Here is a 24,413-nt window from a genome sequence, read left to right as displayed (position 1 = left end):
TCAATAGTTTAATATTTATTAAAAATTTAAAATATTAATATTATATTAATTTGTTATTAGGATACTTTCTTCATTATTTTTTTTTTATAAATATCTATATATTTTTTTAAAATTAAATTATTAAAATAATTTGAGCATATACAATTTACTTTGAGTATGTTAGAGTTGATCAAGGTAGTTGAAAGAGTCACAAATATAACTGTTAAAAGTTTTGTGGAACAACTTATTGTCATAAATGATCGAAAAAAATTAAAAGACATAATCTTATAATAATTACTAATAATATTTATACTTCATTATAATCTATAACTAATGCATTGGAATATTTAAATATCAATTTAAATTTATTGATAAGTCATTAGTTGACATATTAATGAAACATTAACTAAAATTTAGTATAATTATATTTGAGAAATTCAAGATTATATCCTCAATATGGTTGATAAACCTCTAAGCTCAAGAATATTGGGTATAAATATAATTGAGTTCTTTTTCATATAATTCATTCTTAATTATACTTCTTTGACTCATTTAGAATTCACTATAATAAAATTAAGGATAAATAAAACTTAAATGAGTTGACCGGTAGTATATATGCATAGAAAGAATTAAAATTATAAAGCACTCAAGGAGTAGATAATAATAAAAGAAAATTAAAATGTAAATAAACTGAGTTTATAAAAATTATATAAACTCATTAAAAAAAATCTCTACAGTAAAATGTTATTTCTATGGCAAGAAAGGTTATGCAAAAAAAGACTATAAGATTTTGATTTGAAAAGAAGATATATAAATTTGATATTTGTATGTTTCAAATCAAATATTACATAAGTCCTTTTCTAACATTCGATTGATTGATTGTGACTCTTTAACTTATATTACTAATAATAGAGATTTATTTTAATATAAAAACTAAAAAAGTATAAATTATTCATCATTATAGAGACTCATCTTAAAGTAAAAATGAAAATAGTTAGTATTTATCGCTTATGCTTAGAAATGATTCGTTATGTTTCTATAATTCTAAAATTTTAAATTCTTTATATAGAATTATCAAGATATTGTTTCTATAATTCTAATATGGGTCACTCCATTTTTTCTACTTTAGTAGAGAGATACATCTTATCATCTTTATAATTTACATATGACTATATATTTCTAATTCATGTAAGATCTCAGGCTATTGACATCATTAGGTGTACATAAATGAAGTCGAGAGGCAATTAGATAGAAAAGTTAAAATTATCAAATCTAATAGGAGTGATAAATTTTATAATATTTATGATGAGTCTGATCATAATTTTGATTATTTTATTATATTACTGGAAAAACAAGATATTTATGCTTAATATATTTTACCAAATATGTCATAATAGAATAAAATAATTGAAAGAAAAAATTATACTTTTATGGATATAATTAGGAGTATGATGAGTGATTGTACTGAGTCAATATGAGATGAAACTCTATGAACAATTATGTATATCTCAAATATAATTCTTAGTAGGTCAATTTCATCAACTCTTTTTGAGTTAAAATTTCATTGACTATAATAAGATTTTTTTTATTTTCTAAATAGATTTGTTAAAAATCATCATGACATTAGTAGCTTATTCTGATTTTGAGTTATAATATATGGATATAAAAATAAGTTTTCTAAGTAGGGATATAGACTTATATAAATTAACATGAACGATTCATAGAGAAAATAAAAGAAATATAAAATTTGATATACAAATTTAGGAAATCGATTTATGACCTTAAACAAGTCTCTAAACAATTATGTATAAAATTTTATATATCATTATTTTATTCAGATTTAGAAAAATACTATTGATTGTTAGCTTATTATATTAGTTTATATGATGATAATATTTTGTTTGCCAACAATGATATTAGTTTATTATACTGAATTATGAAATTTTTTATTAATAATTTTAATATAGTTGATATGAATGAGGCATCTTACGTTATTGATATTAAGATATTTAGGGATAGATATCAAGGATTACTAGGATCATCTCAGAAAGGATATATTGATTGAGGCTTAAAGAGATTTAAAATATAGTTTTGTTCAGCAAATGACAAAAGTAAAAAATTTTAGTTACAACAAGTGTTTTTTAAATGATTTTAAAAAATAAATAAAAAAATATTCTTTATGTATGCACAATTGGAAGCCTATTATATTTTGAAGCCTACACCAGACTGTATATTAATTTTATAGTTAGAATAGTGAGTATATATTAAAGTTACTCATAAATGAAATATTAAATGGCTACAAGAAAATTGATAAGATGTCTAAAAAGGATAAATGATTATATGTGCACATATATAAAATTTAATCAACTTGAAATAATGATACTTTCATATGTTGATTCTGTAAATTACCTAAATAGTAGAAAGTCTACTTTATATTTTATATTTATATTAGTTACGACGATAATTTATAGAAAAAAAGTAAAAATATATATTATTATATTATTAATAATAGAAGCTAGTTTTGTGATATACTTTGAGACCACTAATCAAATTTTATGACTGTGAAATTTTATCTCAAGACTTGGTGTGCTCAAACTTAATTGCTAAGGGATACTTTATGACATATCATAATAGTTTTTTCTTTAAGAATAATAAGTACTTTAGTAGTTTTATGTATTATGATGAAAAGTATTTGAAGGTTAGATAAATAGTTTAAAAATAATTAATATAAATTAAGAACTTAAGTTGTATTATATTAATTGCTGATCTATTCACTAAAACCTTATACCAAAGTATTTGAAGGAAAATATTTTTATGATTCGGTTTATGAGCAAATCATAAAAAATATGATGATGCATATTTTAGTAGATATTATAATTATTATTCTTATTTACATAATCAAAGTTATTTATTTTTATTATCATATTCATGCACACAAATATATTATTAGATATGATTTGATTTTGATTATAATTATCGACTAATACAAAGAAAGTCTACGATAATTTTTTTTAGGATATGGGATTCTCTTAATTACCATTATAGACTTATAAAAGGTTACGACATCCTAAAGATAAAATAATTAATTATTAAGAGATTATAGATCTTAATCTCAGCTTAATCTGTATTTCATTACACATAACTGTCTTTGTTGAATCTCAGATTTTGATGATGAAACTAATTGATTGTGTTTAGATGTTTAACTGCATTTTGAGTGATCCAGGTCTACTCGATCAGGATTAGACAATTGATGCAGGAGGAATTGACGTTGTGCCGGAGGAGATCACGTCAGGATATTGGATGGCAGAACGCTTCGGACATCGGGCATCGGGCCAAGGAGAGCGGAATTGCGCCAAGGATATTAGGGTTGCGGAGGTCAACCGCCGATTGGGCAACAAGCCGCAAGAGAGGACGATGCACTGAATAATCGAACGAAACGCCAACCAATGACGTGCCGGGCAACAGAATGTCAATTCGCATGGTAATAATTATCTAGATCGGAGTAGAGTTTTAGCTTGTGTGTGCAGGATTAACTACGATAACGACGAAGACATAAAGCAAAACAAAGTGTCAGAGTCAAGCACGAAGGATTCATTGCGAGTTCGAGAGTTCGACGGAAGTCCGAAGGTTCGTTGGGAATGCTGCCGGAACTAGCCGAGAATGAGTAGGGAGCTTGCCGAAGGGTTTTTCGAAAGCTCGCCGGAAGGTTCGTTGGAAGTTCGCGGAGCTCGTCGAGAAAGATCAGAGCTTGCCGAAGAAGCTCGTTGGAACTCGTCAAGATCAAATCACGAAGTCTAGGAGCTTGCCGGGAGTCCGCAGAATGGTTTCCGAGAGTTTATCGGAAAACTGTCGGAAGTTCGCCGGAATCTCGTCGGAAGAAGTCTTGACTTACGGACTTTGTAATAGCTTAGAAAATGTCTTTAAATTCATAGTTAGCATATTAATTAGGATTAGGATTAAGAGATAATCCTATATCCTGGTTAGGGGCTAACTGGGCCCAAAATTAGACTTGGTTTGGGCTAAATTTGAAGCCCAACCAATGAACCGAAGGGTCTGGCGGTGGCACCGCCCAGCACCCGAGAGCCAGGCGGTGGTACCGCTTGGCTGGGCGGTGGTACCACCAGCCACTGTTAGTGTCAGAAACTGACAGGCGGTGGCACCGCCAGCATCGGGAACCAAAGAGAATTCAAATTTTGGAGCCCAAATTTGAATCCTCTTGAGGCCTATAAATACCTCTCAAATCTCAGCTGAGGTTACAACTTTTTGAGAAGCAATTGATTGAGAGAAAGGTCTTAGAAAAGCCTTAGCTAGTCTTGTTTTCAATTTGCTAGTGTTCACCTCCTTCTTTCTTGCTGAAAATATGTAAGAGAGTGAACCGCTTGTAAAAAGTTGTAAGAGGGGTATTTGCCCTTCCCCTTCAAGAGATTTGCTAGTGGATGGTGGGAGCCTCATCGAAGAGGAGCCTCGCAAGTGGATGTAGGTCATTTGACCGAACCACTTTAAAATCGACGTAATCTCTGGTTTGCATTTCATTACTGTCATTTATATACTGCAAACTTCTCTACTTAGTTACTACGCTTCCATACGTTTCTAAGTTATCAAGCTTCTAAAATCGGTTTCCATTGATATTGCTTTTCATCGTACAAAAGATTTATCAAAACTGAAGTTTTAATCCGCTGCACTAATTCAACCCCCCTCTTAGTGCCGCTCTGATCCTAACAATCTTACGAATGATACGAAGAAGTGAGAAAGAAGTCTACTTCTTTTTGTTATTATAACTTTCAAATACGATGATAGTACACTTACAAATCAAATGAATACTTTATGAATAATATCAAAAAAATATACATTGTAAATTTGATATATTGTTATTTGATTTCAGTTTCTAACATTAAAATTTTTATATAGCAATAGTATAACCATGATTTTTATACTTAATGTATTAATATCTTAGCTTACTTCATTAATCTTGATTTAACTCAAGCTCTACCATCCGCGTCACTCAGATGATCATCAGATTATCTAACAAGCTTAAGATGTAATGAAACAACTCCAACATATATGAATTCTAATTTCTTTTAAAAGTACCTATACATATATGTATATAATATAATTGTTGCGTTTGCTCAATAGTTGTCAAATCAACACTGTTTGATTCATAATCTACTACGAAGGTCTGCAACCACTAATTAATCAAGCTGATTGATCTCTTTGTTCGGTGTTAATTATGCAAATGAGATATAGTTGTCCATCTTTTTCAGCACCAATTCTCAATCAAGTTGTAACTATATATTTGACAACATACGTAACTAGATTCTCTTCTTTCTCCGAAAGAAACTTAAGGGTCCTTCTTTATCCACATCATTTCATGATACACACAAGTGAATCTTATCTCAATGAAAGATATGCTTTACTTAGTAAGCGTATATACACCAATATATTTAACTAAAAAAAGTTTGATTGGATTATGTGATTTATCTTATATTTTTTATTTAATCTTTTGATTCAATTATATATTAATAGAAAAAATAAATATTTATCTAATCATGAATTAGACACGTGATAACATGGTCAGGAAAAGACAAAGGGTTTAGTAACTATTAAATTGTGTAGATATCAGTCCTATATCATAGAATATTCCTTTCGCTAAAAAAGTCTACAAGGATATTATAATCAAAATCAATTACTATCTATTTAAAATTCTCGTTTTCTATTTCAAGACTGATTAGAGCATATGAGAGATCGCATTGGTATCCCCACTCAACCTCAGTCTTTGTGTAACTCGGCATCCGATCGAGTTCTTAAGATTTTCTTAGCTCCACTCAAGGTCCTTGCGCACATAAATTTAAATCAAATTAAGTTGATTTAGACATCACTCACATCCACCACGACATGTATAAATATGTATTTAATTGTAAATGTTTGGTGTACAGGTTGTGTTTTATCGTAAAATGATGCTTGGATCGAGTCTGACTCGTGTTCGACGTCAATGGGCATGAATCATCAACGTGATTCGTGGCTTTTCGGTGAACCAGAAAATCTGATCTTAGGGGAAATACAATGTGACAAACATGTAAGGAAACTGAATTGGGGACGGCCAATGGGACGATCTTTGTGGTTGCTTTCAGCCGAATCATCATGAGACTTTTTTGGTGGCGAAATATTCATGAAGACTACAACAACGGCCCTACTAACAAGAAGAAGAAGAAGAAGAAGAAGAAGTCAGGTACCGAATGAGATAGAAAATGAAATGACAGCAAGTGAGAAAGTTACATGCGATGGACTGATCCCCAAAAAGTGAAGGGATCATAAATGCACACAAAGGTCCCACGACATGCGTATGATACTCGAACTCTTGAGAGATCATTAATAGTGGTAGTTTTTGGATACACATGCATGTCGACATTATTTAGTAAAGAGAAGAATGAGGGGAAAAAGGATTTTTGCTGTCGAATAATCCAAGTTGCTCTCGTTATTTGATCATATGAAAGGTGTATTCGAGGCAAGTAGTGAGTCACAAAGTTAGAAGAGGAAATAATCTGATGTTTTGTTTGATTTGTTCCTCGTAATAGTCGATTCTAATGAACGATAGAGTGTCTGCGTTGATGCAATGAATGCCACTCGAAGAGTATGGCGATAGTCGCATGACTTTTTGTCGCGGACGGAGCAAATAAGGGACCCAAAATGAGCCAAGTAGACATAGCAAATCCATCACGTAAACCAAACCATGCGACTCATACTTCAGATCATGCCACAGCGTACGTGTACGTATGCCATGCATCTATGTAGCGGATGCAGATCTTGGCATGAGATGGCAGCTAACATGACCCCGTGTGTGTGTGTGCGTGTGCTGCTTCTCTACGCTCTCAACCATGCACAAGCAGTAGTAGTAACTTCCCGATGCCGTCCTGGCGTTCGAGACGGACAACGACGCGAACCAAAACGCTGCCGGATGCAGTAATGGCGCCGCGACAGCCACGGGCCCGCGAGAAGGGCGCCTGATGGAAAGGTGACAACGCACGACGAGTTTCTGGGAGGTGTTCTAGAGAAGAGAAGCCATCACGGCGGTGGAGACTGCACCGAGCGAGAGAGAGAAGCCCTACCAATCAGGGAACAGTGGAAAATTCTGGTGGCCGGGGGTGCCGGTCGGACGTCTACGTCTCCATTGCTCCGACTCTTATCACCCCCATGACTTTGTAATCAAACGCACCATCACAAAAGCAATCACGTATTGCCATCCAACGCGTAGAACCGTATACCCTTCTCGTGAGCAGGACCAGTCGTCGATCGGAATCGTCGTAACTCGTGTAGTTACCGTCCGCCATTCGTCGGAATCGTCGTGACGTGTTACCTTAAATCGTGACTTGAGTCGAGCCTTTCGGGGCAACCCGAGGCATCAGTCCACGCCACCCCCAGGGTCGTGCACCGAGTCGTATCACGCATACATGAGCTGTTGGGAGAAGTGAGTAAGATTTCCAACCTTTTGTTTTTTCTTTTTATTAGATTTTACTGCAGAAAGATACGATATATATATTCTCCATCCTCAGAACAATACAAATCCTCCTAAACAATACATAGTTCAAGTAAATGCTGCCATCATGAACATGGCTAGGGTTTAATGTATCCAACAGATATGGACCAGTTTTTGTCATGACTTCAATGGACTACATTCTCAATTTTGCCAGACACAAAGGTCCATTTGCAGTGTTTATTTGGTGAAGTGGCATTTCCAATTGCTGTTTCTGGCATCACCACCAAACATAAGTTGATGTTTATCATTTTTATTTACACAATTAAGATGTCATTTTAGTTTAAGAAAATAAGTCATAAGCTTTTTCACCTATACCAAAATATAATCCATTTGTCATTAAGGGTTTCGTTATGAATTTGATACACACTGTTGATGGATCGATGTACCGTGGTTGATAGAGTCAGCACGGCCTGATCCATTGGGCAATGTCGAGAGTCTCTGGCCGGTTGAGTCGGGTTTCGAGATCGATCGAACACTACTTTCAATGTCGGCAGCGGGGATTTGACGAGCGCCTTCTAGTCTGCGATGACAGTTTTCCTGCAAAAAAGATCGTCGTCGGTTGTTTCCCGACTTTGGTCCCTCCGACGATCAAGTCAGTGGCGAGTTGGAGTTTCTTTTGTTTTTCTTTTTTCCTCCTTTGGTCGGGTCCCGGCCAGATGCTTTTATACTACTGTGTGAGGGTCGATCGTACGCGGGCGTAGCGACCGATCCTTGGGAGGTGAGGCGGTACCTTTGTGCGACCGTTGCTCTGAGACGCATGAAACGGCGTTACGCGACATCGTCTCGAGCTTTTCGGGACGGGACGTGTTGAGCCACGCCTTGATACGGTCCTTGGCTCGATGCGTGGGGGTGCCCCTCTTGCTCACCTGACTACAGTACTACATGGTATCTCCTCATGATGTGGCGTGGACTCATAATGTACCTTATCACACGCAATTTTACATGAAATCATCACCACGATAGCGATCTCATCTAGAAACATATAAACCATTAATTCGGTAATGCCATCATTATCGTTTGACACGGGTCGAGCATGCCATTGATTTCCATGTCCCCCCTTTTGTCCTTTTCTCGATTAATTACCAACCATATATTTATAATTTACATGACCCCATTTAAAGCTAAACCGGTCTTTAACAAAATCTGTACTCCAGATATCCATCACAACAGGTGAGAATACTTTGTACAATCCACATAAAATTTTGATAGCCATGGTCTAATGTTAGGATAGGTAAAACGTAGAACAGGAGGACATTAAACTCGATGAGTGTCAAACACATAAATGGACGGCTTTAATGTGTATTAATAGATCATCATTTGGTTGTCACGAGGTACTTTGACTGGACATGCATCGCAAGATATAATTTATTTACCATGTGACGGTCGTGCGCCAATCAGTAAGACCACAATAGATTCGGTGCGGTGTTGCAGGAGCAGCGTCGTGACGCTCAGGGAAGGAGTTGTATATATTCATCTATCCATACTTGTCACAGAGAGAGAGAAAGAGAGAGGGTGAAAGAGGTGACAGAAAAATGGTGGCAAAGGAGAAAGAGTAGCAACGTGGTGGACTGGAAGTCCGTGAGCCTCGTACGGCGCGAAGCTCGCGCCACGACAACCCTCGGAGACACGATGCACACGTGGTCCTCTTCCCAACCTCGCGTTTCCTTCCCCTGCCCCATCACTCTCACTCTCTGCCCCCTTCCTCTCAGTGTCTGCCTCAAACCCACTCCCGCTTTTATTTTCCCTAACCATTTCTCTTTCTCTCTCCCATTCACGCGCCTGGGAGCAACTCGTATCCCCCCACACTGCAACAGTGTCCACCTTTCTACTATATGGAGTCCACACTGTGATCTCCCTCCTCGCAGCTGCTTGTATCCGACTGTCGGGAGAGTCGAAGATGGGGAGAGCCCCATGCTGTGAGAAGGTAGGGCTGAAGAAGGGGAGATGGACAGCGGAGGAGGACGAGATCCTGGCCAAGTACATTGCTGCCAATGGAGAAGGGTCTTGGAGGTCACTGCCCAAGAATGCAGGTAAACGGAGCTCTACTGCACTTCTTCCTCCTTCGACATGAGATGGTGTCTGATCTGCTGCTTGTTTCTTGTCCATGGGGATCTGAAGGGCTGTTGAGGTGTGGGAAGAGCTGCAGGCTCAGGTGGATAAACTACCTCAGATCGGACCTGAAGAGAGGTAACATCACCAAAGAGGAGGAGGTGGTCATCATCAAGCTGCACGCCACACTCGGAAACAGGTAAACCATTTCTAGTCCTTTTTGATCTCCCACTGCAGCTCCGTTCATCATCATCTTGTCATTTTGCATTAAGTGCTTCATGATGTTCTCGGTGCCGTCAGACGCATAGGAATCAGAAAGCGAGCGTCGCGGACCCCTTGTAGTCGCTTTGTCTCTGCAAAGTAGTACTGACCAATTCCATATTTTGGACACTGGCAAATGGTACCGCACATTGATTCAGACAGCGCGTGGTTCACATGATGATTATTTTTCTTTACCATGAGTTCGAAATAGATTTGAGATAGCGCACCGATCCGTGGTGTGCACACGGAGTGTTCTTCTTCGTCTGCCTCCTCTGTCTTCCTCCTTTTTCGTGCGTTCGCCTGTGCTCTCACATGCGCATAGCACGTAGCTCGCCGGTGCATTCTATGAGTTTTTTAGTGGAAGGAGGATAATTTCAATAAGTATACCCCTTCTCCCGTTGGCCGGTACTCGTGACACGCGTGGGTGTCTCTCCCGTACCACCCGACGCTTTGTTGGGTAAACGAAAGAACGACATGGTCCCTTCACCACCGTCTACCCATTCTGGTACCTCGGCAGCGAAGGGACCACAGAACTATCTATAGGTAACGCTCACAAATTATGCTCTTAATTATTAGATATGACGCCTCTTCACTTATAGGTTGGCCTTCTCAATGATAAAGAGAATATTATTTTCTTGTCGAAGCAGGCATCGACTTCATTGTGCTTAACCACGGTTTAAATTAAGACGTCCGGTTGAGCTAATTAATTAGGTCAACATGAAGCAAAGGACGCTGACAACGAAACTTAACCGTCGAAATATAACCTGATGCAAGTAATCACTGCTGTGACGTGATGTTTATCATCGAGGGAAAGCTCGCCCATTGAATGTGACTGCATTAAATCTGACCCGTAACGATGGCTGGTGCGTCCATGAAACCTTTGCTTGTATCATTGCAGGTGGTCCGTCATAGCTGGTCATCTCCCCGGACGAACGGACAACGAGATCAAGAACTATTGGAACTCACACCTCGGCCGGAGGATCGACAGCTTCCGGAGGCTGGGGCTGGACGGCGGCGATGCCGCAGTCCTGGACCTCAGCACGCTCCCTGGCGCGGGCAAGCGGCGGGGCGGCCGGACGAGCCGGTCGGCTGCGAGGAAGAACAACATCGGTGGTGCTGTCGGAAGAGGGCAGCAGCAGCAAGGCGTGGTTGTGAGCCCCCCGGTTTCGTTGGTGCAGAGTGACCACAGCGTGGTTTTGGATCCCGATCAGAACCAAGCCAGCAGTGTTACCAACGACGGGCTTGTGGATGCCTACGAGGAGATGGCGAGCGAGCTCCTCTGCTGCACGAGCCCCATGGACGGTGGGCTTTGGGGCACAGATGCTGAGATGGAGCACGTACTGCTCGGTCCAAGAGAGGAGAGCATGGCCGGGCGGGGTTGGTCCCATGAGGGGGACAGCGGGGTCATGACCTCAAGTGAGGAGAGAGGGGATCTGGTCCCTGTGACAGGTGGGCCGGAGGAAGGTGGCGCCACGGGCTTGGGTGTGGAGATGGGACCTGAGTTGGTGACCAAAGGTGAGGACGAGGTGGGCTCATCTTCATCCCAAGCGGAGAAGCTCTTGGACGAGGACATGGAGGCCAGGCTATGGGATGAAGCAGGGGATATGTGGTGGCACAGTGAGCACCAGGACTTAGGCCTGCATGGATTCGACGACGGTGGATACCAAGAGGAGCCATTGGATAGCTGGCTCATCTTCTCAGGCACTTCACTTGGTGATATCACTGCTCTTGGGTGGTAGAAAGTGCCATGGTAGGAACCCATGTACAGGCATAAGAAACCTGAGGGCTTGTGGCATGCATGTAGGTGTGCCATAAATAATACTTATTGTCCTGTACCTATTTAGACAGCATCTCTGTGGCTTGTCCTTCTGGGATTCCTTCCTCCTTTTCAAATAAGAAAAGAGGCTCAGAACCTTGCAAATCTTCATGAGACTAGACTGTAACAATCCTCTTGTGTGCAAAAGTTGCCTTTGGTTCTGTTTTCTAGATTTTCTTCTCAGGTACCAACCAGTTTCTTCTTGCTAACAGACACATGAAGTTCCAAGATAGTATGCTTTCAATAAGCTGCTAATACATTAAGAAAAAGGTCAAAGAAAAATCTCTTCTCTGTAATCTGTTCAGCTTAATCTGCATTGAGTTGATCAGTGTTTTTGCTCCGTGATCTTTACAGAGCACATTATATGAATAGAGCTTTCGGATGAAGTAACTTATCCCTCTTTCAAAGTGATCTAACAATGATCGACTTTTTCTTTGAGCAAGAAAACCCATCAATAATGTTGGCATGTCTGTCAAATTAGCAGAATTCAAATGTATACAACTGCTGGCCAGATTAATGGTATATAAAACATCAAGAAGTACTATAAGTGGACAGAAGAGGAAAAAAAAAAGGATTAGTGTTTCGACTAAAGCATAGATAGGACTAAGTGTTGTCTCCTTTTTGATACTTCTGGTGCATGTAAGTTTAACAGGACTCGATCAATCGATGATGAATCTGGAGGGAGAAATAGAGCTGTCCAGTGGAGAGAATCTCTCTCGGAAAAGCCTGCATACCACAGCCGGCACAAAACCCAATAATTTAGGCTGTGTGGTTGGCTTTTAGCTATTAAAGGTTTGCTGGTCTTTTGGCTAAAGAGACTTCAAGAGTGACAAGGAGAAGCAGGGCAAAAAGCTTTCTTTTTCTTTGGTTCCCATGGCCTGGACATGCAACAGCTGAATACTCTCGTTGAGCGAGTCACGATTGTAATGAATCATGCAACATGTAACTCAAGTTGCAATATAAATGCCAACGTACTCTGTTTATAAAGATATAACTGCGTTCATCGATCACAGTAGAAAAAGGAATAGAGACAGAAAGAGTCGTCCTTCCTCTGTTTTCTTGTCTTTTTGATCCTGTCGCTGCGACAAAAATGAGAAGGGTTTCTTGTAGAACGAGACAACGAGGGCGACAAACGAAAGAAACGTGCCGGAGACGCTCAGCTTACAGCAGCTGATCTCTTCCTCACATCTTGCACAGCAGCGAAAGCAGCATCATCTGCAGCCCTCACCAACCTCTCATTGTATCACTCTTTCTATCTCTGTACTAAAAATACAGTGAGAGGGGCTGCAGATGATGCTGCTTTCGCTGCTGTGCAAGACCAAGGAGATGTGAGGAAGAGATCAGCTGCTGTGAATATGATGGGCAGATCAAGGACATCATTTTCGCATGCTTTGGGGGATTCCTGCGAATGCATTTAGGAGTTGGATGTCCTGAGTAGCTGAGTCACACTTAGAAGAGGAGCAGAGATTGTTCTGATTGAGCTTTCTACAGTTGAATTCTGACTCCTAATTTTTGTTTATCTTAGATTGAAAAAAGATTGATTCAGATAAATTGATTGAAGATTTCTAATCGATATTGCATCTGAGAAATCATGTATTAGATAAAGAGATGAGGCAGAGACTTAAGTCTCATATTTAAATTGTCTGATCAATTTGTCTTAGGCGATTAGATGTCACTAATAGGCAAATGAAAGGTTACTCCAATGATCATAGTAATTTGTGTACATACTTTTGTGTGATTATTTGGTCAGTTTATGCATTTATTATGTACAATATATTATCTTGGTAATACTGTTTCTTTTTGCATTGTATCCCTGTTCACTTCCAATCTAACCCTGCCTAAAGATTAAGATGGAGGATCCATATCTGATGTTTTTTACTTCAGAGATTGAATCATAAGTAAATTTTATCTCCACAAACAACACAACCTATCACTCCAGCAGATGAAGGAATCACTTTCTCATGGGAGATCTATCTTAATTTCTTTCATAGAGAAAACTGGAGCATAAGCAAAGTCTACTTCCAGGACAGGACCAGATTAAAGACATCAAACAAGCCACAAGACACAGGTCATTTCAGGGATGTGTGCAACAATTGTTAGGGTTTCAATTGCAAAATTTATGGCACACTGGGGAATGCAGCTGAGTGTGTTTTCAATAACTTCATTATGCAGTGAAGATTGACTGTGAGGCTACAAGCAACCAAAGTTGGTTATCAGTAGACAAACATTGACAAGAAACTTGTGCTTGATGTTGCAATCACCAGCTGCTATGTAGTGATTTCATATTTATCCTGTTTGACTTCATGTCAGTGAAGGAACTGCATCGAACTGGTTTCTTGGCCTTTGATATACTTCCTGAGAAAGAACACCATACTTATTTGCCGCTCCCTTACAGATGGAAATCTTCTAAAAATATTTTAACCAAGGATATTGAAAAGAGGGTAGCTATTTAGATCAGTGAAAAGTTTGCTAACTTCTATACATCTTTTGACTGAAGACCATTATCTCCAATGTCATCAATAAGAAATAAGTAGATCGAAAATAAATGTGCCAATGACCAGTAAAAAGTAAGCCATCTGGACATGTGACCAAATACTTCTAACTTGCATACTTTCAGAGATGAGGGCAACAGAGAGTAATTGCTCATCAAACCAGAAATTATTTGTATGAGAAATAAAGAAGAAATTGATCTGCTTACAAGGAGACATCCTAGAACTCATCCCTAAAAAAGGAAGCAGGTTTCCAGGGTTCCTCAGATTTAGTTGAGTCCACAATTTGTTCAATATCAAATTTGGAGCACTTGCCTCATGAGATTTCAAATGTATCTGCTTATGATATGCAATCCTCTCTCTCAATGAGGATATCAGAAAGCTAATCATCCTAAGCATCATTTCAGCAGGTTTCTTCCACTTTGTGGTCTAAATGTAGATTAGCTTAGACATATCTTTCAAGAAACAACATAGGACACATTAACAGTTACCATCAGATCTTTTCCCTACTTATCCAAGGAAATCCCACAATCTTGTCTTAGCTCAAAGGTCCTCAGATCACAGTATTACTACAATAGAGGTCTTTAAGTTGATGAGATCATTTAATCAACCAATTTGATGACATCTAATGCTCCATATCATTAAGGTTGTGGAACTCTATTGAAGCCCCCTAACTTTAAAAAAAGACATGATTTTGATTGTTTGAAAACATGTTTCAATTTTAACATCAGAAAGCAAGAAGCAAATGGTGATATCATCAGATGCAGCTATCAATTTTAAAATACTCCAAGAAAATTGAAACTTTAGACAACATTGTTAAAAGTTTAAAAGTTCGCTTACATTAGATCTTCAATTACTCGATATAATGCCATTAAGCTAATAGATTGCTGTTAATAGTCTTCGATTAGATGATAGGTTTAAGGAACACAAAGAATAATATGTAATAAACACATAATTATATGGTTTGATTCCAAATAAAAGTGCCAACCAAAAACAGCTCCATTGTATATAGACATATAAAGATAGAAGTTACCACAGGCGCCATTCCCTCCCCCGCCGCCTCTCTCACCACCCGTGGATGAGCTCCGAGCACTTGATCTTGATCCACCGGAACCCCTTGCGGATCGACGACTTCACCTTGCCCTCCACCGCGTACGCCTTGTACCTTGCCACCCTCCGTCGCCGCTTCATCTCCGGATCGCCGAAGCACCACGCGCTCGACCTCGACGACGACGAGACGCCGCGCCGGGGCGGGGCGAAAGGCGGATCGGGGGACCGGCGCCGAGATGAGGGTACGTTACCCTTCGCTCTCTCCAGACTGCGGTCGTCAGCGCCAGAGCCGGCGCCGTAGGCCGGGAACTCGTTGCGGTAGCCGCCGTCGTAGGGACGTCGGCCGCCGTCGGAGTCGGCGTCGGAATACCGGAGCTCGTTCCGGTACCTCCGGTCGAAGTCGCCCATCTCCTGTCGGAGAGGAGGCGAGAGGGGAAACGATGAAGCGCTTTAGAGAGAGGGAGGAGGCGATAGGGGAGGTTGGAGATTTGGTTCAAAAATGCTATCCTTGAGAGACAGAGGTGGCGATGACTATTTATAGCTCCTCTGTTGAATGGTGGGGAAAGGAGTTAGTTTCTTTTATTTTTTTTGTTAGTCGTAATGCATTTAAATTTGGGAGATTTTCGAAAAAAAATCCCTTTTTTATTTTCCAAAAGATGTCTTTGTTTTCTTTGTTTTTTTTTTTTTTGTATTTTCTTTCCCACCCAATATCGTCGCCCCCACTTCCATGGTGAGGTCCATCCTCTCTAAGTTGCACCCTTTCAAATTTGTCATGCTCATCGTCAATATGCGACATCTTTCTCGCTTATTCTATTTGTCGTATATACTCTCGCAATATCAAGAGCAAGATCTTTATGTGTCATTTTTTGTCCATCATCTTTGCCCCATGAAGCAACACAGACGGTGTTACATAGTGATAACGAGACGGCAATAGAGGATGGAGGCAACATCTGGGGATGCGTGACTGACACCGACGAAACGAAGGCGGTGGAGGCAATAAAGCACTATTTGAGAAAATAAGAAAAGGGAGGGAAAAAACATTTAGGATTATAGAAAATATGGGATATTATCTTAGATAAACAAAAACAAGAAGCACATCCTAGAAAAAAAATTTAAATTTTTTTTTTCAAGAAAATCACCTATTAATTTTTTTTAATTTTTTACATTTATTAAATGATTCATTATTCAATGCTAAATAGCTTTTATGTATTTTATTTATTTATTTATGCCTTTTTTGTGTGTGTGTGTGTGTGTGTATATATATATATATATAACATTATTTCTTTCAGTAATTTGTGGATATGTTTTATAGGGTTTGTTTGAAAAGGAATATGAAAACTAATAATAATATGATTGTCAATGATGAAATAAGATTCATACAAATTCAGAAATTACATAAACAATGCTAATTTTTGTGGAAAGACAATTTTTATCAATTGTTTTTTCTTTCTAGCACATAAGATTTACCTTATCTGTCATAATTTCTCCATCCATTACGGCGAATTCACCTGATGATATGGTGCTGCACTAAGTACCCTATTACTAAGTGGATTCAGACGTGAGATCTATCAATTCTATAATGTGACACTAACCATAAACATGGAATGCTAATTCTGTTATTTCAATGTTCACTAAATCATTATTATTTCATAAGAATAAACATAAAACCTGTCAACTTCGAGGAAGCAAATCCAAATTGATGGGCAGATATCTCCACCATCTGAATCATTTCAAGATGGTTGAGAAGTAATGTGACAAAGGAATCGTAAGACTCATCTATCTTGTGGATATTTTGGAGGACGAAACCACATGTTGATTAGAGAAGATACAAACAAGTGGGTGAGTATAAATTTCTCAATATTTGTGCCTATAGTTATTTATATTTAAATTTTCTAGTGTCATCAGTACGTTGATGGAAAATATAACACGTGATACCATGTGTATCACGTGCCGGATCAGTTAAAATTATTTTTTTTATCGATAAAGTTATTAGAAATAGAAGGAATATTAAAATTATTTTCTTGTCCATCACTTTCACATTTAATTAAGACAAATAAAATTATTTATTTTATTTTCAGAACTATAAGAATCGCATTGTAAATTTTTTAAACAAGAGATTATGATGCTAATAGGATCCAAGTACAAGGAGTATTATGTAATTAATCTTAGCTTCAAAGAGTGCCATTTGTCCTTCACGTCTATGGAATAGAAACAAATAAAATAAATGGTGAATATTAGCATTCATTATCCTCATGCTGTATATGAAAGTGGTGGGCTAATTATAGATTAGACCATGTAGTTAAACCTCTTTAGTATCTCGATCTCTTGACTTAAAAAATTTATATTAAAATCTTTATAGTTATGAAAATAAAATATTTAATCATATTTACCATAATGTCATCAGTTTTATCGATGAAAGATATAACACGTGTATAAATGACATAAACACGATAGGCAAGACAGTAATTTCAATGATTGTGACAGACAATAGTGTTGTGGGCGGCTATTGTTGTGGTGCTCGATGACAAATGGTGGTTAACCTTATCAATGTCGATTCGAACATCAATAAGGAGGAGGAATAAGAGAGATAGCAATGAGACATCTATGTAAGCACTAGAAGAGAAAGAGGAGGGAGGTGGGAGGTAAGGCATCTGCGTCGACACAACAATGCTCTGTCTCCTCTTCCTCCTCCAGAGCCACTCTACGTCAGCGTCGAAGGAGGAAGAAGAGCCAGGTGAGGCATCTGTGTCACCAACGATGAGGAGGGATAAGGAAGAGGAGGTAGGTGAGGTAAAGTGGTGCGATGCCATTCATGCACATACTATCACATGTCATATCTTCCATCGGTAAAACCGACGCTATCAAGGTAAATAAAGTTAAATGTTTTACTTTCATAACTATATGAATTTGAATGTAAATTTTTTAAGTCTAGAGACTAAAATACTAAAGAGTTCTAACGACAAAGGATAATATGTAATTTATTCATCATTTTACTCATCATTTTTATATTATTTATGCACGTATTATTATCTTTCGTTAGTAAAATCGAATAAATAAGATTAAAATTTTCACTTTCATATCTAAAGTTCGAGTTGTTAAAAAATAATTAGTCCATCGGTACGCATGCAAAGCAACTAATCATGCTGAAATATCGCTTATGTCGATATGTGGCAGTCACATTAGCAACCATTAATTAGGTGATGAAAAGAACCATGAGAACCTTGGATGCATCGAATTCCACTTTGACCGGTCAAAATCCTCATCGAGTGAATCAACCTAGTTAAAGTACTCTGTTGTGAATAAGTGGGATCTCAAGTTTCAATCATAAAGAACAACACTATGTTTGAAGTCGCCCTTCCGTTCATCAGCTTGTCACTCATCAGCACGGTTTTGGAGGAGTTGGTGATGCCGAGCATGCTGTGATCAAAACAATCCACTTCGTAAACTCAATATACAACAAAGAAACAGAAATAGGTTTCTTTCTCCTTTTGGCTTCACAGTTAAATGTGATTCCGCGTCAGCCCTCTCGTCCTCATCTTCCACCCCTGCTCGCACTGAAGAACCCTAAGATCCCTGCACAACTCCATCAAAACGTCAAGGGATGCAGGGATTGCTTCACCAATATCCCACTCAGTATTGATCAAGTTTCCCGGATGGACGTGAACAGACGATATATGCATAAAGGATGTTAATATTTGAAGGGATGTACATGACAAATACAATATTTAAGAAATGACAAATATGATAGAATATTTTGACTCAGAAGAGAGAGAGAGAGAGAGAGAGAGAGAGAGAGAGAGAAAATGACTCCATCAATCCACAAAACAAAAATATTTCTGAAACAAAAAAGAGAATAACTATCAAGAAACAATCACATTACAGAATTTGAAGGAAGTTCTTGACATTTACATCGAATTATTTAATCAGTTGAAACTAAATACATCCTCGGGATCAAAATCCAAGAAACAGACAGAGGTACACACATCTTCTTGTATTCTGCTTTGCATCAGTGTTCTATGCTTGAAGAGGATATGATGTTTGACATGTGGAAAAAAAAAGAACAAAATGCTGATAATTCATTTGGTTAATGGGAACAGAGAACCCTTTGGTCTCTGTTGATGGTGATGCCAAATGCAGAGAGCATCTATCAGATGAAAACATAATTCAATTGGACTAGCCAGGAGAAACCGCAATTTATTCCCCACTTACACAACAATGAGACCTCCCTAGATCTTTCAAGGCAGATATAATTGTGGAGTGCACAAGATGATGTAAGCCAAATTACTTCATGAGGAACAAGCTATTCCCAAACCAGAAAAGAGAATAAAAAGGTTGAATTAAAGGGATCATCTGGTTCATGGAGCAGCAGAAAAGTGACAATCCCAAAAATGAGAAATTTTCCAAGTCAAATATTGCATTTCCATTATCCATTATTGGAATCACAAACTGTAATTGCGCCTACTGGTGGCGAGAAAAAGAAAATAAGAAACTGAAATTTGTAGTATTTATGAAAGCAGATGCTCCTTTGATCAATAAAATTAGTTGGAACCAGACCAGGTATTATCTAAGCAGGAAGCTCACTTTGTTTAGTAAATTTTTTACAAAGAGCTTTGTTAATGTAAAAGCCATCAGTTCTTGATTGCAGATGGACAGTTAATAAAGTATGTTAATAATGCTTTTTGACATGGTGCACTTAGACATTAGTTATCTCTTTCCTACATTTACTAAATCATGTGGCTATCAAAATTCATTTCTTTACTGTTCTCTTCTTAGGCATTCAAGCACTGGAACTTAACTATTAAAAATTTTGGCTCCTAGCTTATCAAATAACCTGCAAGTAGAACTTTGATAATTTCTCTAGAAAGAACACTAACTTAGAAGAGGATACCAGCAAGTAAAATGTCCCTTGAATATATGTATTGTGCTATCTGTTTGAATGCTAGAGTAAAATTGCTGAAAAAGAATGTTATCGAGTTTCATCAGGGATCAGTAAATTTTCTTATTTTGTTACTACCTAAGTCTTGTCTTTTGTTGCCAATTACAGGATGAAGATGCTCATCCTGCTTCAGCCATTGGTTGGTCTCTATTCTGGTATGACACAATCGATAAACAATAGATATTACAAGCAGAAACTCAAGTGCAATGCCCAACAATTTCTTTTTTGTATTTCATTTTGTTCCTGCAATCATTCCTAAAACTTAAAATAAAATGATCCAGCCGATTATATATACATGGAGATTCATTAACACAATTCTTCAGGAATTTTGAAATTGTTGATAGGCGTATGAAGAATGAAAACATTGGTAAGTTCATCAGATCTATAACAAAATGTATGCAGTAAAAGTGTGGCAAAGATCTCATGACAGTTTCATGAAGAATTATGCAAATCCAAGTAACATCTACTAAAATGGAGACATCTTGGACTCTATTCAAGCTGGCATTGTCCAAAAGTCCAGAGCAGTTACTGATCTTAGTATAATCGACAATTTACAGTCACTGGTTTATAAGCTTAGCTATAATGATTTTTTACTCGAGAAGTGAAGAGGCAACTAAAATTTTTTGCATGGAGAAGTTTATAACAACACAATGAAATCTATAGAAGACATTAGACACAATTATATTATACCTTCTCTTCCATGACAATCTAAAAATTTTTTCCATGCATCCAGCTACCAGTTGGATATACCACAGCAATTCGAAAGTTATGAAAGGCTAGACCCAAAGAATCCCCAAAAGATGATAAGGTTTCTTGTTACTTTAATCACATCAGCAAAGCAACGCCCAAAACTTATACACAACAGCTCATTGCTCCTTAAACACATAAATGTAGTGGGATTGAAGTCATTAGTATTAGTCTTCCTAGGTACAACAAGCATAAGCAAGCACAATTTTGCTACTAATTATTAAATGGCATTTGTAGGTTACATTCTATTTAGATTTTTTTAACTCTGTGATCCCTAGTCTTTTATGATCTTAAATCAAGTATCTTGTCCCTTCAATAGTCAAAACACATCTCAAAAGCTCTGAAGTAGAAAAAAGAAACAATCAAATCATGGAGATTCCATCTTTTCATTTTAAAATAATACTAATATTCCCGTCAAAAAAAAATCCCACTTCAATCGCTACAGGATACAATAAAAACCCAAATTAACTTAGCTCACATCAAGGGAAATATGAGGTGGTATCTTATATGGCATAACCTTTCTTGTAAGAATTCAGATTTTTTTTAAGCAGTGGCAGTCATGATGTAATTGTTTTAAGTTGCTTGCATATTGTTAAGTAAATTTGAGTACAGGATCTCTTCCGAATTGGACTCCAGCGAGCATCCAAGCACCCATGGAAGTATCGCATGCATCTCAACATTATTAATCAAGATCAGTTGCAAATCTCAAACAGCCACATCTTCAACAAGTGGTGATCATGCATAGGAAATGAACCATTAATGCAGGACAAACCTTAGAGCAACATAATTTTGTCTTGCAAAAACCTTAGATTCTATTGACTTTCTTCACCATGATGTGTTCAACAAACTCAACTCAGAATCGATAAGCATATTCATGGATATGATTGCCTCTTCTTGAAATTTGGCCTTCACCAAATATTCCTACTATTTGTCATTTCTTGAGCTCACACTTCTAATATGTTTTCTCCTTTTGGGAAACGAATAACACCCTTTCTAATATGTTTTCTCCTTTTTGGCAAAAGAATAACACCCTTTTGAAACTTTGTGGGCACAACACATCCACTCTATATTTGGTCTCTCTTCTATTTCCCTATGTACTGCTAATGCACAACATGCTGATACCAGAGTATTCACTGATCAATAGCTTTCTTTGAGAAAACTCTTTATCATGAGATAGGATGGCTACAATATTACCGAAGTCAACATTAATCATAATCAAAACGAAATGACCTTAATGTATCTCTTTGCACTAGTTGCAGAATGGAGATTTAAATAGCATCAAGAACTCACATCCAATAACAAAGTGGTATGCATTCCTATAATTCAAAAACTGGAACTAGCCAATTCAATAGTTAGAAGAAACCTCAGCTTAATCGTACACATCCAGACTTGATCCAACAATAGAATATGAGTAAACTCCCAAACCTAACATCAGACTGAAATAATTCACCAGGAATCATCTAATCAACAAAAGAAAAATTACAACTCAAATGAATCACCTGAATACACTCCTCCATGAGCACGAACATTTTCAAAACCATGTAATTTGCAGGGTACATGTACTTTTTGAAAATGCAGCTTGGGGAGAAGTTCATGAAGTATATGAATTTGAGGAATGGTAATATCCCACCATTAGTCACTCTCTTCTTCCAAATTCTCTTTCTGCAAGTTTTCCTAATTCGCATCTTATACCTACCTCCTAAACATAAATCGACCATCAAATTTTCTGAAGTGGATTTTTCTTTATCAGAAATGAAATTCCACAACAAGAAATAACAGTGGTCTATGATTCTAACAGAAGCAAAGGATACACTTCGATGCTCCAAATTAACGAATTGCAGCATCTTTTCCGCTAATTCCATTTTATTAGGTTTATAAATCACAAATGAATAATACTGCCAGTCATACATCATTATTGATCACAGACTCTTATAGGATTTCAAGAAGTCTGAAATTTACTCCAATGATCTTAATAATCAGTTCATATATAGAGCTTTATTTTCCAGAGAATGGAAGAACAAGAATCTACCCGGTCAACAAGAAGTCCAATTCTTGTGGGTGCTGATGAGAGCTGAAAGGAGGCCGGCCGAAGCCATCAGCAGGGAACTCGAGAGGAACCCCTCCCCATCCCTCACGTCGCCGAGAGCCATCAGACCGTCGGCGAGGTCTTGAATGACCGAGAGCTGCTTCAACAGCAATTTCGTCCTCAATTTCCTGATCTCCTCATCGCAATCGGCTGATTTCCCGCTCTCGATTCGCGATTGGATCAAAGAACCGATCTTTCGCAGCTCCCTAGCCTTCAAAGCGACGCTGCCAAAGTAGCCGATGAGCTCCGCCCAAGCGCTGATCTTCTGAAACCGCCGCGAAAGCTCCGCGGGTATGAGGCCTGCCTTGGAGAGCCAGACGAACTGCTCCACGAAGTAGTAGACGCCCTCCCCGCCGTAGGCGACAGCGGCGAGGAGGCGATCGGTGGGGTTGAGGGCGCCACCGGTGGCGGCGCGGAGGGCGTTGAGATCCTGGACGAACTTGCCAAGGCGGAAGGCCTTGCGGCTAAGGCCAACACTGGATTCGAAGGCCTTAAGGCGGGGAGCGAGGGCTGGGGGTATGGGGGAAGAAGGGGCGGATAGGGCGATCTTGGCGGCGTAGCGGGAGATCTTGAGAAGCTTGTCGACACCGTCGCGGCGGGCGAGGTAGGCTTCGAGGTGGAGGAGGAAGTCGCGATCGCCGCCCCGCGGCGGGGCGACAGCCGGTGGAGGAGGAAGAGAGACGTCGGGCTTCCGCGACGGTTCCGCCATTGAAAAGGGAGAAGCGCCGCGGAGTCGGGTATCGACCGCCTCCGACTGACTCGATCCCCTCCGAGTCAAACTTCAATCACGGAAGCGCTGTAAGATGCGTGTCAATATTTACTTTTGGAAGGAGATTCATGTATTGTTGGAACCCGTTCGTAAATTACCCCAAAACAACTCCCAGCCCTGCGCACTGGAATCAGCATGGAGATTTTGCAGGACCCACATTTTGCTTTGCTCCAATCTCAAGGCATGCAGGAGAGCTGGTAATCAATTGGGTAATTGCGTATTATTTTTCTAATAGATAAAGTCAGTTGTCAAAATCGTGGCCTGTACCGATCGCGTCTCTTTAGGGTTTAGATCCTGACATTATATATCTCTGATTGCTGTACTTATGTACTTATCTACCACTTCAAGATGACGTCTAATGTGTCTAAGTAGCAATATATATATATATGTTAAATTATCAAAATTTGGATCAGAAATGAGGAATAATCTAATCAAGGCAACATTTAAAACCCAACAAAACAATCAGTCATCTCTCTCTCTCTCTCTCTCTCTCTCTCTCTCTCTCTCTCAAACACAACCATGCATAAGTGAATCAGGTGAAGCTCTCTGTATCAAAATGTGCCACATGGAGAGCATATATGCATAATACAATAATATGCATCAGAAAAGGCCCTCTGTTCATATCTACTACTACAGTTGAATGATCAGAAATCATTTGTAAAGTATTTATCAGCTAAATTATTTAGTATACTATTTATTA

The 24,413-nt window shown here is 38.4% G+C and overlaps 3 protein-coding genes across 5 annotated transcripts; 1 reads left to right on the top strand and 2 right to left on the bottom strand.

The window, feature by feature from the left end:
• The first annotated feature begins 9,256 nt into the window (after window positions 1–9,256).
• Window positions 9,257–11,806, top strand: LOC135587361 (myb-related protein P-like). The gene is made up of 3 exons (XM_065078670.1): window positions 9,257–9,540; window positions 9,629–9,758; window positions 10,719–11,806. The coding sequence occupies exons 1-3, from the start codon at window positions 9,408–9,410 to the stop codon at window positions 11,557–11,559; spliced, it is 1,104 nt and encodes a 367-aa protein (XP_064934742.1). The 5' UTR covers window positions 9,257–9,407; the 3' UTR covers window positions 11,560–11,806.
• A 1,842-nt stretch (window positions 11,807–13,648) lies between these two features.
• On the bottom strand, window positions 13,649–15,973 carry LOC103993342 (uncharacterized). Its single transcript, XM_009413366.3, has 2 exons — window positions 15,159–15,973; window positions 13,649–13,991 (listed from the first exon to the last, which is right to left on the bottom strand). The coding sequence occupies exon 1, from the start codon at window positions 15,581–15,583 to the stop codon at window positions 15,191–15,193; it is 393 nt and encodes a 130-aa protein (XP_009411641.2). The 5' UTR covers window positions 15,584–15,973; the 3' UTR covers window positions 13,649–13,991; window positions 15,159–15,190.
• Window positions 15,974–18,442: 2,469 nt separating this feature from the next.
• On the bottom strand, window positions 18,443–23,731 carry LOC135582861 (peroxisomal membrane protein 11-3-like). 3 transcript variants are annotated; one of them, XM_065078668.1, is made up of 2 exons: window positions 22,888–23,731; window positions 18,443–22,557 (listed from the first exon to the last, which is right to left on the bottom strand). In XM_065078668.1, exon 1 carries the CDS (start codon window positions 23,651–23,653, stop codon window positions 22,892–22,894), a length of 762 nt encoding a protein of 253 aa, XP_064934740.1. In that variant the 5' UTR covers window positions 23,654–23,731; the 3' UTR covers window positions 18,443–22,557; window positions 22,888–22,891. The 3 variants fall into 3 exon arrangements, with proteins under 3 accessions (XP_064934740.1, XP_064934741.1, XP_009411645.2); XM_065078669.1 differs by having other exon boundaries at window positions 18,443–22,550; XM_009413370.3 differs by having other exon boundaries at window positions 18,443–18,748.
• Between the last annotated feature and the right edge of the window lie 682 nt (window positions 23,732–24,413).

Source organism: Musa acuminata, chromosome BXJ1-8, assembly GCF_036884655.1.
Source record: "Musa acuminata AAA Group cultivar baxijiao chromosome BXJ1-8, Cavendish_Baxijiao_AAA, whole genome shotgun sequence".
NCBI lineage: Eukaryota > Viridiplantae > Streptophyta > Magnoliopsida > Zingiberales > Musaceae > Musa > Musa acuminata.
This window is presented reverse-complemented; position numbering and strand designations above follow the sequence as displayed.

Coding starts and splice junctions, on each gene's coding strand:
- LOC135582861 (XM_065078668.1), bottom strand. CDS start 23,653: ATGGCGGAACCGTCGCGGAAGCCCGACGTCTCTCTTCCTCCTCCACCG.
- LOC135587361 (XM_065078670.1), top strand. CDS start 9,408: ATGGGGAGAGCCCCATGCTGTGAGAAGGTAGGGCTGAAGAAGGGGAGA. Junction 9,541..9,628: donor GTCACTGCCCAAGAATGCAG/GTAAACGGAGCT, acceptor GGGGATCTGAAG/GGCTGTTGAGGTGTGGGAAG. Junction 9,759..10,718: donor CACGCCACACTCGGAAACAG/GTAAACCATTTC, acceptor GTATCATTGCAG/GTGGTCCGTCATAGCTGGTC.
- LOC103993342 (XM_009413366.3), bottom strand. CDS start 15,583: ATGGGCGACTTCGACCGGAGGTACCGGAACGAGCTCCGGTATTCCGAC.